Source organism: Rhincodon typus, chromosome 29, assembly GCF_021869965.1.
Source record: "Rhincodon typus isolate 14 chromosome 29, sRhiTyp1.1, whole genome shotgun sequence".
In the NCBI taxonomy this organism is placed as follows: domain Eukaryota; kingdom Metazoa; phylum Chordata; class Chondrichthyes; order Orectolobiformes; family Rhincodontidae; genus Rhincodon; species Rhincodon typus.
In genome coordinates this window covers 24,080,122-24,094,142 of record NC_063360.1, presented here as the reverse complement: position 1 = coordinate 24,094,142, position 14,021 = coordinate 24,080,122, and the positions used below count along the sequence as shown (strand labels likewise).

Genomic DNA, 14,021 nt, shown 5'->3' with positions numbered 1-14,021 from the left:
GGGGCATAGAACATAGAACAGTACAGCACAGTACAGGCCTTTCGGCCCACGATGTTGTGCCGAACTTTTACCCTAATCCTAAATTCTATCTAATCTCCACCCCTACCTTATACTATCATCCATATGCCTATCTAATAGCTGCTTAAATGCCCAAATGAGGCCGACTCTACTACCCTCTCCGGCAATGCATTCCACGCCCCGACCACTCTCTGAGTAAAGAACCCACCTCTGACGTCTCCCCTATATCTACCTCCACTCACTTTAAAACTATGCCCCCTTGTAATAGCTACCTCCACCCTAGGAAAAAGTCTCTGGCTGTCCACCCTATCTATTCCTCTGATCATTTTGTACACCTCTATCAAGTCACCTCTCATCCTTCATTGTTCTAAAGAGAAAAGCCCTAGCTCTCTCAACCTTTCCTCATAAGACCTTCCCTCCATTCCAGGCAATATCCTGGTAAATCTCCTCTGCACCATTTCCAACGCTTCCACATCTTTCCTGTAACGAGGCGACCAGAACTGGACACAATACTCCAGATGTGGCCGAACCAGGCTTTCGTATAGCTGGAACATAACTTCACGGCTTTAATTAGCAACACCATCACACTGAATCCCCCATTTTGAGCATCCTGGTGGGTTTACCACTTACCAAAAATTGAATTGAACTCGCCATATAAATGAATGTGGCCACAAGAGCAGGTCAGAAGCTTGGAATTGCTCACTGAGTAACTCATCTGACTCGTCAGTGTATCCACCATCTACAAGGCATAAATCTACAAAGATGGTGATGGAGTATTTTGCCAGGAGAAAGCAACCTGTTGATTGGCACCGGAATCACAAACATTCACTCCTTCCACCGCTGATGCACTGTAGCAGTAGTGTGCACCATCTACAAGATGCACTGCAGAAATTCACATAGATGCGTTAAGTCAGCACCTCTCAATCCCACGAAGATTACCATGTAGAAGAAGGCCAGAAGATATATGGAAACACTTCCACCTGCAAAGTTCCTCCTCAAGCCACACACCATCCTCACCTGGGGATATATTGCAGTTTCTTCACCTTTCTGGGTCAAAATCCTGTACTTCCCTCCCCAACAACACTATAGATGTATCTATACCCCAAAGACTGCAATTCAAGAAGGCAGCTGACCTCCACCTTTCATGGGGAGACAAAGACTTTCGTGGCGGCATGACATCTTTGCTGGCCAGACTGGCATTGACAACACTTGCTCTGTAACATAATGGATACCTTTCAATTCAAAATGAGCTCACATTTAGCACTGACCACTACTGCTGAGGGTAATACCAAAGAAAGTAAGAACATAAAATGAACTAAAACTAAATAAAAGTAACCTTAGAGATCTGATGGACCCGTATGCCTTCAATTAAAGAGACTGAAAAGTATCAAATTTCCATCGATGCTGAGATGCATATTAATATCATAAAACTTTAAGACGTAAGGAACAAACAGGGGGCATGCAATTAGAATGAAGTGGGTCACCCTTAATAGCACACTCCAAACAGGCCAGGCTAATGGTGACCCAAAACCTGAACAACAGCTTCGAAGGATTTTCCCCCAAGCCTTATTGGAATCAATATATTGATGGTGAATAAGGAACATACTATAAAGAGCTACAGATGCATTAGCAGCAGTCCATCATAATGGGATTAGGAAGAGTCTAGATTGTAGTATTAATGTTTATTTTCAACTGGCACTTTTGTTGAGGTTTATGTGGGATTAGTTAAGGTATGAATGGTAAAGACCTTATCAGTACTAAATGTAGGATATACATAGAATAGAATAGAATCCCTACAGTGTGGCAACAGGTCCTTTGGCTCAACAAGTCCACACCGACCCTTGGAGCACCCCATCCAGACCCATCCCTTTATAACCCACCTAAGCTACACATCCCTGAACACTGCAGGCAATTTAGCATGGCCAAACTGCCTAACCTGCACATTTTTGGACTGTGGGAGGAAACCACAGCACCCGGAGGAAACCCACGCAGACACAGGGAGAATGTGCAAACTCCACACAGACAGTCACACAGGTGTGGAATTGAACCTGGGTCCCTGGCGCTGTGAGGCAGCAGTGCTAACCACTAAGCCACTGTGTTGCCCCATGTTCTTTGTGTTGTTGCATTCTGTGTTTTATTAGGTAAACCTGGGTTTAAACAAGACAGTTGCATTATACAATGAAGCATGAATATTTGAGGGGTACACATCCATTTCACTAGCTTCCTGATCTGGGCCGAGAAGATGTCACTTATGGACTTGTGGAAAGCAATACAATGACAGGCCAGCCATTCTGGGGCTACTACTCATGTCCAGTACCCACTGATGATCCTAGATTATCACTTCTAAGGCATGAGTGTCATCAAAGTGTACCAGCAATTAGACAAAGCAGTTTTACTCAAAGCTCATTTATATTCTCAAAGGAAAGTTCAAACTCTTAGGTACGGTTGTTGTCATGTGGATTTAATAAATAGGTAAAGTCTTGCAAATACAGATAATGTTTATCATGGTAATTAAAAACAGAAAACCATTTATTGAATGTTAGATCTGCCTAAATAATTATTTTGAAATTTTTGTAACAAAACATATCTTAATTCATTAGTTAGAATGTCAAATCTTTGAAATATAATTGCTTGTGTAATGTGGAAAAAATGGCAGTTTACACAAAGCAAAATTCCACAAACAGAAATAAGAAAATCTATTTCATTGTAGTTGGTTTGGAAGATTTATTGGCTAAAATACCAGGGAGAACTCTCTGCTTTTCCTTGAACAGTACCACAAGATTTTTTCACATCTATATCTACGTAGAGGCAAACACAGTCTACTATCTCATCTAAAAGGTGAGAGTGCAAAAATTTCTCAGCACTGTACTGGAGTTTGAGTGCATGTTGCTTGGATGGGATTTCGTTCCAAACCTTATGACTCAAAGACAAAGACTGACACTAATTCTAGGAGAAAACATATATTTCGTCCACTTAAAATGACTAACTTGAAATGAGATTAAATGGTAGCCACATGTTTACAAGCAATTTGAGCATTTATTTATGTTCAGGAGCATGACTGACAAAGAAACCCCTCTCAAATCAAATTGATTCTGAATTTCCCAATGAAGATACAAGATGTTTGTGTTGAGGCTGGAGTAAATTGTTTCTGAGAGAAGATGATGCAGACAGCCTGATTATTACCAACAAACAAAATATGGTACAGCATGCAATATTGACAGCTACCAGTTTTACAGAGAAGAGAACTTAGTTCTTCAACTTTACCAAATACTAAGGGGTGGATGATGTTCGGTTTGTGGAGATAAGGTTATAGTAAGGAAACATGAGGATTAATGTTGATTGGTCAAGTGGCTGGGGAATCAGGATAGACTTTGTTTTATCAAGGACAGATAGAATTTAAAGTAGAAGAGAATGTGTGAATGGACAGGAGCTATGATTGCATCGGAGCACATGAACAAGCAGTGGGCCAGGCCTTTCAGCCTCACAGAAGCATGCTACCATTTACTAAGATCGTGGCGAATCTAATTGTAACCTCATATCCACATTCCCACCTACCCCTGATAACTATCAGCGCCTTGATTATTTATTCACTTCTGTCTTAAAAATAGTTAAAGACTTGGCTTCCATCACCTTTTGAGGAAGAAATTTCTAAAGATTGAAAACGTTTGCTTCATATCTGTATTATGATGTGCACAAAAACATCAAAGGATGAATATATGAATTAAACAACAGGATAACCTTCAAATTCTGTCTCTATCACAAACTTTTTTTTCTTTTATTGATTGTTTTGATTTTTACGTAACACCTGTATATTTCTGGCCTCCACTAATAGCATGGGATTTTCCAAAGTAAAAGACTTCTCATTTGCACAGTTTCAAATCCAATATTTTGCATATTTAAGCAAGTATGCAAATGGAATATGAAAAAAAACAAAATCAGGTAAAACAAAGAAGTGTGGATGCTTGAAGACTGAAACAAACCAAATCAGATATTGCTGGAGAAACTCAGCAGGTCTGAAGATGGGTCACTGGCTGGATAGTTTATTGTCTTCTCTGCACAGATGCTACCAGACCTACTGAGTTTCTCCAATACTTCCTGTTTTTGTTTGAACCAAATGAGGTAACTATTTATTCAATTAAGCAGTATGTGTTAAAAAAGCAAGTGGTTAATGGACTAAGGTGCAGGGCTGGATGAACACAGCAGGCCAAGCAGCATCATAGGAGCAGAGAGGCTGACGTTTCGGGCCTAGACCCTTCATCAGAAAAGGGAGAGGGGAAGGGGGTTTTGAAATAAATAGGGAGAGAGTGGGAGGCGGATAGAAGAGGGATAGAGGAGAGGATAGGTGGAGAGGAAACAAACAGGTCGAAGAGGCGGGGATGGAGCCAGTAAAGGTGAGTGTAGGTAGGGAGTTAGGAAGGGGATAGGTCAGTCCAGGGAGGACGGACAGGTCAAGGGGGCGGGATGAGGTTGGTCGGTAGGAGATGGAGGTGCGGCTTGAGGTGGGAGGAGGGGATAGGTGGGAGGAAGAACAGGTTAGGGAGGCAGGGATGAGCTGGACTGGTTTTGGGATGGGATTCCTACTATCTCTGGTTAATGGACTATTTCTCAGTAGTCTCTTCTTCCCAAGTGTACATGGTTCCTTCAGTTGGAAAATGGGAAACATAAGGGACAAATTTCAAACTCTTTGGTTACTGTGTCTTTCTATTGATGAGATTGAATACTCAAAAAGTCTTCATGTTTCTATTGAAGGTAACTATAGACAGAGCCTAACAAAAACCTAAAATTCTTAATGAAGTCTATAACTGCACATAACCTCATGTTTAATTTTTCTTTGCAAAAACAAGAAATAGGATGCTGGTGGACAAGTAGCCACACCTGAGGACAACGACTACAGTCTTAATAATCAATAAAGGACTGTGAGTTATGGAATCGGAAATAATTGATTGTTTAACCTTATATATATAAATGGAAAATGCTGCAAGTCTATGTTGTCTGGGTGCGGGGATAATCTTGTCTGGACGCTGTCCTGTTGTGCGGAATACTCGATGGATATTCCAGCCTAGGATAAGGTCACGTGATACGATTGAGCATATACAGGCATGAAATGTGGATTTCTATGGCAGTGTGTCAGTTGAAGTGTGCAATCTAACAGTGCTTGTTTCACCAGTCGCCACAATGGAAGTGATTCATTCCCGCATTAAATTGGCAAACGCACACGGTGCATAGAAAGGCTTCAACTGGGGAAAACAGCATAATCCTCTTCCGTTTCCAATTTCCACGGCCAATATAGCCAAGACTCACAAATGAATGAAACGCATTCTCAAAACCCAACCCAAAGCAAGTGTTCACAAATAGGCTTTTGTATGTGCGTGGACCTCGGAAAAAAAATCTGCAAATGTTGGAATTCTGAAATGAAACGGGCAGAACAGATCCTCAGGGACTTTTACAAAAAGATTGCTGTTTCAGAAAAGGCCTTCTGTGATCCTATGAGATCTCAAAAAAGGAAAAATATCTACATCTGAAATGTTAAAAAATTATTTTCTCTCCTGCATTTAGCATTGAAACTCACCTGCAAGCATAATATGCATTTGGTGCGTGACAACCATTCTTTCCCCAATCTTTTGCATCAGTATCACTGTAAAGACGGAAGTGCAATTAAAATAATTATTTATATCTATAAAACGAGGAGGAAATATCAGGCTTAGACTGAACGGGAGCTCCATCTGCTGTTGTGCACGGAAGGGAGGCCCTTTCTGTTGTAACGTACCCGGGCAACTGCCCAGCTGAACAATGCAACGCCTGAGAGATTGGCAGGAGCTGCAAGGAAATTGCTGTCTGGTAACCTGGCACATGTGGCACCGGTCTGATCATTCCCCTTCAGCGTGAGAGGCGAATCCCAGCCCAGCTCAGCGAGAGATCTGCCTGAGAGACGGGGCGGGAGGAGGCTAAGGGTCGAGCCCCCTGAAGGTGGGCAGTCATGCCCAGTTGAAAGGTTTAAAGAAAAAAAAGCATTAACTTTGATGCCAATAGTGCTCACCAGAGTGTAAGGCCGAGCCCAGTGTAGCCCGAGCAGAATGAAACAGAGTAGGGAGGAGGTGCCTGCGTGAGAAGCTGATCTGGGGAGGAGGGGACGTGGACGGGGTTGGGGGTGGTGGGGGGGAATCCTGCTCCAGGGGCGATCCCTCCGCTTGGTCCTTGTGCGGTCGCTTTCCTCTCTCAGATCCCTCTTTTCTTTCCAGCCTTGGGTTGGAGGAAGTCTGCACACGCCAGCTTCTCCCCGCCAGCTATTCCTTTGCCATTTAGTATGAATAAATCCGGAAAGAGGCGCTGTCATAGTCTGTTACACAACAAGTGAGTACATTGTGAAATGATGCGTTTCTCCCAGTTTCTGCTTCGTTCAATGCCCCTTGCCAACTGAGGGAACTTTTCTGTTCTGCATTAATGTCTTCGGTTGCTTCCTGTCGAGCTGAGATCACCTCCTTATGGAGATTTAACGCTGATTATTAGGATACATAAAAAAGACATTTATTTGCCAGGCGCCAAGCAGCTTCCAATAAAACCCTCTACATATCCGATCGTAAGATGCTATTTTTCTTTTGTTGTATTGTAGGAGGATAAAATAGCCCTGTCTCCGACGAACTGGACCATGAGCAATGATTTGCCTGCATGGAAATACATAACTGAGAACGCAACGGTGAGTGATTTAACCACAGAAATACTATACAATCAGATTGTAGCTAAAACAAAGCGCCTACTGTCAGTCTGTAACTGAGAGATGGCACAGGGGACGACCTGTTGTCAATGTACCTGAAGAACCGTGTTCTTGTTCTCAGCTTAATGATCTGGTTCCTATAATAAGATAGATAATGCTGAAATAATTGCCTGTTGTATCCCAATGAAATGTACAATCACTGATACATATCATTGTGTATATAACACAAACTAATTAATTCCAGTAACTGTTAGCGGGTTATTTTGAATACTTTCCCCCTTGGATTTACAGGTGGAAATATGGTAATGTACAGTCCCAGAAATATGCAGTCTTCATGTTATTAGTGTTAGAGGTAGGCCCTTAAATGATAGCGGCAAGCTTCTAAATATCTCACAATGGAGTAGGGAAGGAAATCGAGATCCTGTGTTTAAATTACCATCTCTGATATTTCTGTTATTGGTCGCATTGTAACCGTGATAAACAGCCTTTAGACTGATTCCCTTTCTTTTACTATTATGTGCTAATGTGTACCTCTCGCTTTTCCTTTTTAACCTGCTTTCGTCCGACAATCGAAATACATCTTGTAAAATCGCGTCCAATTTGTTTCCCATTGTCTGCCTGTTTTGCCCCTACTTTATAAAACATACTTGTTATATCGCTTTTTATTTGGAAAAAAAAATGTTCTCCATTCGTTTTAATATTCATGCAACTCTCATATATTTTGGGGGTTTTAATTACCATCTGTGTCTCATGGCCAAGTGCAAATCAGACAGCTGCTCTATTTTTTTTCGCCGTTGCCTAGGTGAATGTATATTCCTTTGGGAGTGAGCACGTGCGATAAGATGCTAAATCTCAGCTACAATTCCTGGCAACACCATCCCCTCAACACGGGATGACTAGATCATTAGGAACAATCATTGACGCTTCCTTGACGTGTTACTAGCAGGTTGACTTCTCACACTGGGGTCGATTGCTCTGGAGACATTATTGGTCATGAAATAATATTGCAGAAGAAACTGGACAGAATACAGTGATTACTGTTAAATTACTAACTGGAAACATTACCAATATGTAATGTCGGAGGAATAGTCTAGTGGTGTTATCGTTAAACTATTTATTTAGAGACCAAGCAATATTCTGGGGAACAGGTTCGAATTGTTTGAGTACAATTTAAAAACAAAATCTGGATTTAATGATGAAATTATTGTTGGTCGTCAGGGGGAAAAAAACCCCATCTGATTTCATACTGCCCTCTGGAGAAAGAAAACTGCCATCCTTATTTGGTCTGGCCCATATGTGACTCCAGACCGACAGTGACTCTTTACTGCTCCCCTCTATGGGCGACTACGGAGGGACAGTAAATGACCTAGCCAATGGTGCCCACATTCATAGCCAAAGAGTCATAAGCATGGAAACAGACCCTTTGGTCCAACTTGTTCATGCCAACCAGGTTTCCCAAACTAAACTACTCCCATTTGCCACGCGTTTGGCACATATCCCTCTAAACATTTTCTATTCATGTACCTGTCCAAATATCTTTTAAATGTCATAACTGTACCTGTATCTACCACTTCCGCTGGCTGTTCATTCCACATATGAGTATCCTCTGTGTGAAAAAGTTGCCATTCGGGTCCGTTTTAAATCTTACTCCTGTCACCTTAAAATTATGCCCCCTGTGAATAAATTTACAAAAATAGGATTGTCTAATTGGATCTTATGTGACAACAGGATAAACTTCGTTCTTATGTGCATAACTTCCATTGGCAAGGTAAACATGACTTGATATGTAATGGCCCAGAATTTGATATCAGTAAGGTTCATGACATTCAATATATTGCAAATTCCAACAGCAGTATGGTGACATGTGACTATCCAAAATATTCCCATCTTACTCAGTGCCATTCTGCCATTACTTGTGTGAAAATGGCATCTCTCTGAAAGGCTGAAAAGAGGGATCTGAGAGAGGAAACTTCTCTGACTGTGGAAGGGAACAACTAAAATGGGGCAGCTCATTCCTTCAGATATTAATTGTTTTTAGAGATATTCAAAATGAGTGTGCATGCACTTGCTTACTTGTGTGCTGGATGGGGACAGGATTTAGCATTATGCGAAAGATAGTAGAAAATAGAAAGTGAAAGCAACCGATGACTATGCCACATGAGAATGCAGTCCACCTTCATTATAAAGATCTCAATTATTATGCTCTTAAACTTTGTTTCCCCTCTTTCATGTCATGCTTTATGTTATTGTCATGATAACTTTGTCTTTGAAGAAGGGCTGGACTTTATCATGGAGAAAGATTTAGCTCCAGGTGAAGAATTGTTGAAGATTATTAGGCAACATTTAAGGAGACAAAAGGCAGAAAGCTGTATATGAAACATTGACTCTCTTCACAGATGCTGCCTGACTTTCTGAGCCTCTTCCAGCATTCTCTTTATTTCAAGTAAATATTGCAATCTAGTCATTAGAGTGTTTGGTAGTCAAAAACATGTCTTTCAAACGCTACAAACAATAGTGTAGTGTTAAAATAGATACCTAATTTGTGATTTTAAAGAGACATTAATTTGTAATCACTCAGAGATAGCAAGAAGTGCAGGTGCTGGAGTCAGATACAACAGCGTGTGGAGCTGGAGGAACACAGCAGGCCAGGCAGCATCAGAGGAGCAGGAAAGTTGACGTTTCGGGTCAGGACCCTTCTTCAGTGCTTTTTTTTTCTCTGAAGAAATGTCCTGACCCAGAACATCAACTTTCTTGCTCCTCTGATGCTGGCTGGTCTGCTGTATTCTTCTAGCTCCACACTTCATTAAATTGTAATCATTGGTTTAGGCCAAACAGTTCACCATAATTTGAAACACTGTTAGTATCTTGCTACATCAGACGTGATCTGTTCATTTTAAGCATATGTGAGAGATCATAAGAGATCTGCAATAAACCTTCTGCCCAGGTTAGCTGAGGGCAAAATGAACAGCCAGTATTCCTACATTTTATCACTATCCAGTGACTTCTGATGGGATGTGAATGTTATGTTTTGGGTCTTTACTGTCCATCTTATCTCAGATACTTTGCCATCTTTATTTTAGATCACTCTTATAGGTGAACTTTCACCTTATACTATCCTCAACCACCTTCATTAACTCTAATGTTAGGTAAGAATTTACAATGTTGTCCAGGATAGTGAACAGAAAACCTCTCATTACTTTTTCATTTCGCTACTGAATCTACATGAAATACCAGACCTAATTTCAGGCTGCAGCTGTTAAACGAATTTATTGATCAATGGATGAACATTCAGAAAACCAATAATATATACTTATTTACACAAGATCTTGACTGGATTTTCCCCTGGCTTATGCTAGTTTTCTAAAGCACAGATCACCCAAACATGGCCTAATCATTGCAAAGGATTTTGGAATTTCAGATGCATATTAAATCCAGTGTAGATCTAGTTTCTGCAAACTCTTGGCTAATTTTAAAGATAACATTGGGCGGGAAGTCAATCCTGACCAGATGACTGGCCCTGCCTCAAAATTGAATTAATCACTATGGTGAACTGCCATTAAGCAGACCTTTGTGAGCCTAGGAGAGGCTCTTAAAGTCACTCTAGACTTAATCGTTAACTACAAGGACACACAGGCACATTTTTGAAAATATTAAAATATGCTTAATTTACTAAGAAGCTGACCACTCGATGCTAATGAAACTGGTAAATGTTTCTGAGCAGTTTTATTGAAGCAATTTGCAGTTATTTAAAATGAACTTATTCAAAGGGCGAGGCTAGACACTTGTTAAAAATGCTTATTCTTTCTGTTGTATTAATAAAACTGCACCAGCGGGACACTCTTAAATATACCAAAGAATATCTTTGTGGTGCAAAAAAAAAACAATTATCTTCCAAAGTCCTGTGCAGGTGGATTAGCTCATGAAAGAGTTTGTTTTGGTGATATATACCTTGGTTTCAGCAGAATCTTGAATTTAAACTTCACAAAACTAATATGATTTTGAGCACAATTTGTGCTCAGCTTGTCAATTGTGTCCAAAGTAGAAACTTTACCCTATTATGCTTTGCTATTGACTATCATATTCATTGTCTGCATACTAAAGTACTAACATGTAGGAAACACAGCTATTATTTTCCATATTGTCTCATCAAATATGGGAGTCAATAGCCTTTATGAGATATCTTTGTGGAAATTCAAAACCCACCGAATGACAGAAGCCTTTTGAAGTATCAGAGGTCTCACTTGCTGGTTATAGAGTCAGTGGGAGACCTGGGCTGTCTATTCCAAGACCCACTGAGCCACAAACCATTGAAGCAGTGGTGAAGCCATCGGTAGGCCTTCCCCTGCAACTGGTCCCCTGGAGAAGTAGTCCCACACAGCAATAGCTGCAAACCAATAAGAAAGTAGGAGCTCTTGTGCTCTTCAGCACCGATGAGGAAACTGTAGCTGCTACCAAAGGGGAACCTATGGATGGCCCAGATCTTAGCAGATCCAGAACAAAGGTAAGTGATCTGGGCAGCTCACAGATTAGAGTTCATGGAGAGAGAGGGAGCAGGACAGTCAGAAAAAAAGACTGAGAAGGCTGCAACCAGCAAGCAGCCCCTTCCTTATGGCCAGTCCCTCAAGCATGCACTGATTGCCCACCAACCCCTGAGTTGTCAAACTGCCCATAAGGCAGTGGATATCAGGAACACTGAATAGTGTCACACCCACCTGCTGCAGGGTTAACCATGATAGTGGTAGTTTGAGGCCCTTAAGTGGTGGCAGGGCAGGAAGGTTAACCGTGGGCCTTCTAAACCAAAACTGAATTCCGGTGGAGGCGGGAGGTGGTGGTTTTGGATACACCACCACCTCAGATAATTAAGCGCTCTCCCCATCTCAAACCTCACCACATCAGGGCACAGAAGATTCCACTAGATGGTTTTGAATAATCTTAAATAATTGATTGATGCGATGAACCAGTATAACCATCAGCTGAACTCAAAAAAACAGTCAGTAACACCCATACCTGAACACAGTTAAAGTGTTTTTGTGTTTCGCTTGAATGTAACTTGACTCCTGTACCCATGCAGAGTCCAAGCTGGGTATATCTTTGCTAAGTTGGTTCTGTGGTAAGCTGGGAACATGCTTCGGAATTAACTGTGTTTCCCAGTTCCTTAATTTTGTGATTGAATTAAAAGAACTGCCACCAAGCTAAATTTATATTTTTTTTTGCCACAGTCGGAATGTTTCGTTCTTTGTTATTTCATTCCTCTCATTTTTGTGGAAATATTTTGACTATTTGGTCAAGATCAGGAACTAATTCTATTAAGTTTGAACTTGTGTTCTGTTGCTTTGTGGTTTTGTATGAGTACGTATGTATTATTGAATGGTATAGTGTGCATTTAAAGAAAACAATGAATGAAACTCTACGTTAATAAACTACAAAATTAAGGAGGTACCTGGTGGAATGGATCATCTACCCTTCAGCAAACTCACCTGATTTTCACCCCATTTAATAAAAATTGGTTGGTCTTAAAAACAGATGAACTGACCCTGAGAATACCTTTTATAGCTTGTCACAAATCCCTATAAATTAACACTCATATAAATGTAAATAAGTACGAGATGACTAGTGGGCAAAATTAATGAATTTAATCATCAATTGAAAATCTGAATAGCCCAATTTAGATTTCTTTCAGAACTTATGCTACCTCCATCCTATTCCATTTCCAATTTATCTTAAATCTCTTGGTATGATTCAGTCTACCACTCTCTTCATTATTTGACTAACAAAGGTAAGTCCACATCAAATCAATTTTGGAAGCGAAGGTTGAAATAGAAAATGGTAAATGCTCAACTAACTTTGTAATGAAGATCTTACATTTAATGAAATAAGTAATGTTTAGTCCATCAGCTCTTCTGTGATATCTATCTGAAACTGGTGTCTGATGGTTGCTATCCCAAAAGGTAGACTATTAGCATGTTGTAGATTGGTCTCAGACCAACTTGCACAAAGATGCATTAATGATGTACAGCACATACATGCTTCATTGCATGCATAGAACTTCTGGCACCTAATATTTAACAGGCAGTAATATCTGTTTTATCCCCACAATAAATAAGTTCCATGTAAAACTTAAAAGTGTCCAGGACATTCAGTGAACCATTTAGAGCATTTTGAAAATGTGACTTAGCATTGGGCTGTTGTCAAACCACAACTGTTGCAAATGTGAAGCAATACAAGCTGACTGATTGGAAGGCTGTTTATTTGCTTTGGTTTAATGCATTTGGAAGCCAGGTTGGGATCTGACTGCCAAGTTATACTACCACTCTTTACATTGATGGACACCTAATTACTTGGTATTGACATGAAAGTGTTTGCATTAATGTGTCCTAGCTCACCATATTTGTATGACTTTATAACATTAACCATAATGGTTATCTTTACATGATAAGAGACTCCTTTTGTTCTTTTAAAGCAAACTGATCCAGTAGAATATTGATATATAGAACATCTTCGAATTTATGTTTAACTTCCATTTGAGCTTACTCCCACTTCTGTTTTCCAACTCCGTCACCATGACCATATATGTTGTCCCTCATGTGTTTACCTAACTTCCTTTTAAATGTACCTATGCTATTCACGTCAACTTCTCCCTGTGTGGTAACAAGTCCCATTCTCTCAATAAAGAGCTTCCTCCTGTATTCCAAATATCTCATCTTTATGGTCCCCATTTAATGCAAACACATTTTTCATATTTCATTTTCTAATTTTATGTCTTTTTGGGTTATATGGGATGCTAAAATAAAGTTTAAAAAAAATTAAATCTTATATAATTTGGGTAATGAGCATTTTTTTCCTAAAGATCTGCCAACTAACAGTCAGACTTAAATTTTAAGCAAACAAAGAAATACCAGAGGAAGTTTTCGATTTCAGCATAAATTGGCTGAGTAGTTGTCAAGGAGGGCAGTGCACTTGACTAACAGATATAACATGGGACCCATGCAACTCTGTGGTGTTAATTCGGTGAGTTCCCAGTGCAAAATGTGCACGTTTAAAGGCAGTTACAACATGGGGTTGACCAATCAGCTGATTTTGCAGGGATAGCAGCACCACAGTAGAAGGGCAGAGTCGAAGAGCATGGAATCAAAGAAAATACTAATTTGCAGCAGCAGGCACAATAGTTGCCATATCAACAGTACCAAGGAGATTAAATGTGGAAGCCTTCAGGTAAATTCATTTCTTACTGATAGCTGTTAATAATTATATCCAAGGTTAATAACTGAGGTTTAGGAGGTGAGTGCAAATT

The 14,021-nt window shown here is 40.2% G+C and overlaps 1 protein-coding gene across 6 annotated transcripts in view; it reads left to right on the top strand.

Annotated features, from left to right (window-relative positions):
• cbarpb (CACN subunit beta associated regulatory protein b) overlaps positions 1-14,021 on the top strand; it is a 193,963-nt gene that overhangs the window by 21,945 nt on the left and 157,997 nt on the right. The window contains exons 1-3 of one of the 6 annotated variants that reach the window (XM_048614161.1): positions 5,758-6,010; positions 6,258-6,369; positions 6,629-6,712. In XM_048614161.1, the coding sequence (XP_048470118.1) occupies positions 6,665-6,712 (48 nt within the window). In that variant the 5' untranslated portion in view covers positions 5,758-6,010; positions 6,258-6,369; positions 6,629-6,664. Of the gene's footprint in view, positions 1-5,757; positions 6,011-6,195; positions 6,370-6,628; positions 6,713-14,021 lie in introns of those variants that run through there. The other 5 variants (XM_048614164.1, XM_048614162.1, XM_048614160.1 and 2 more) reach the window with 5 other exon arrangements.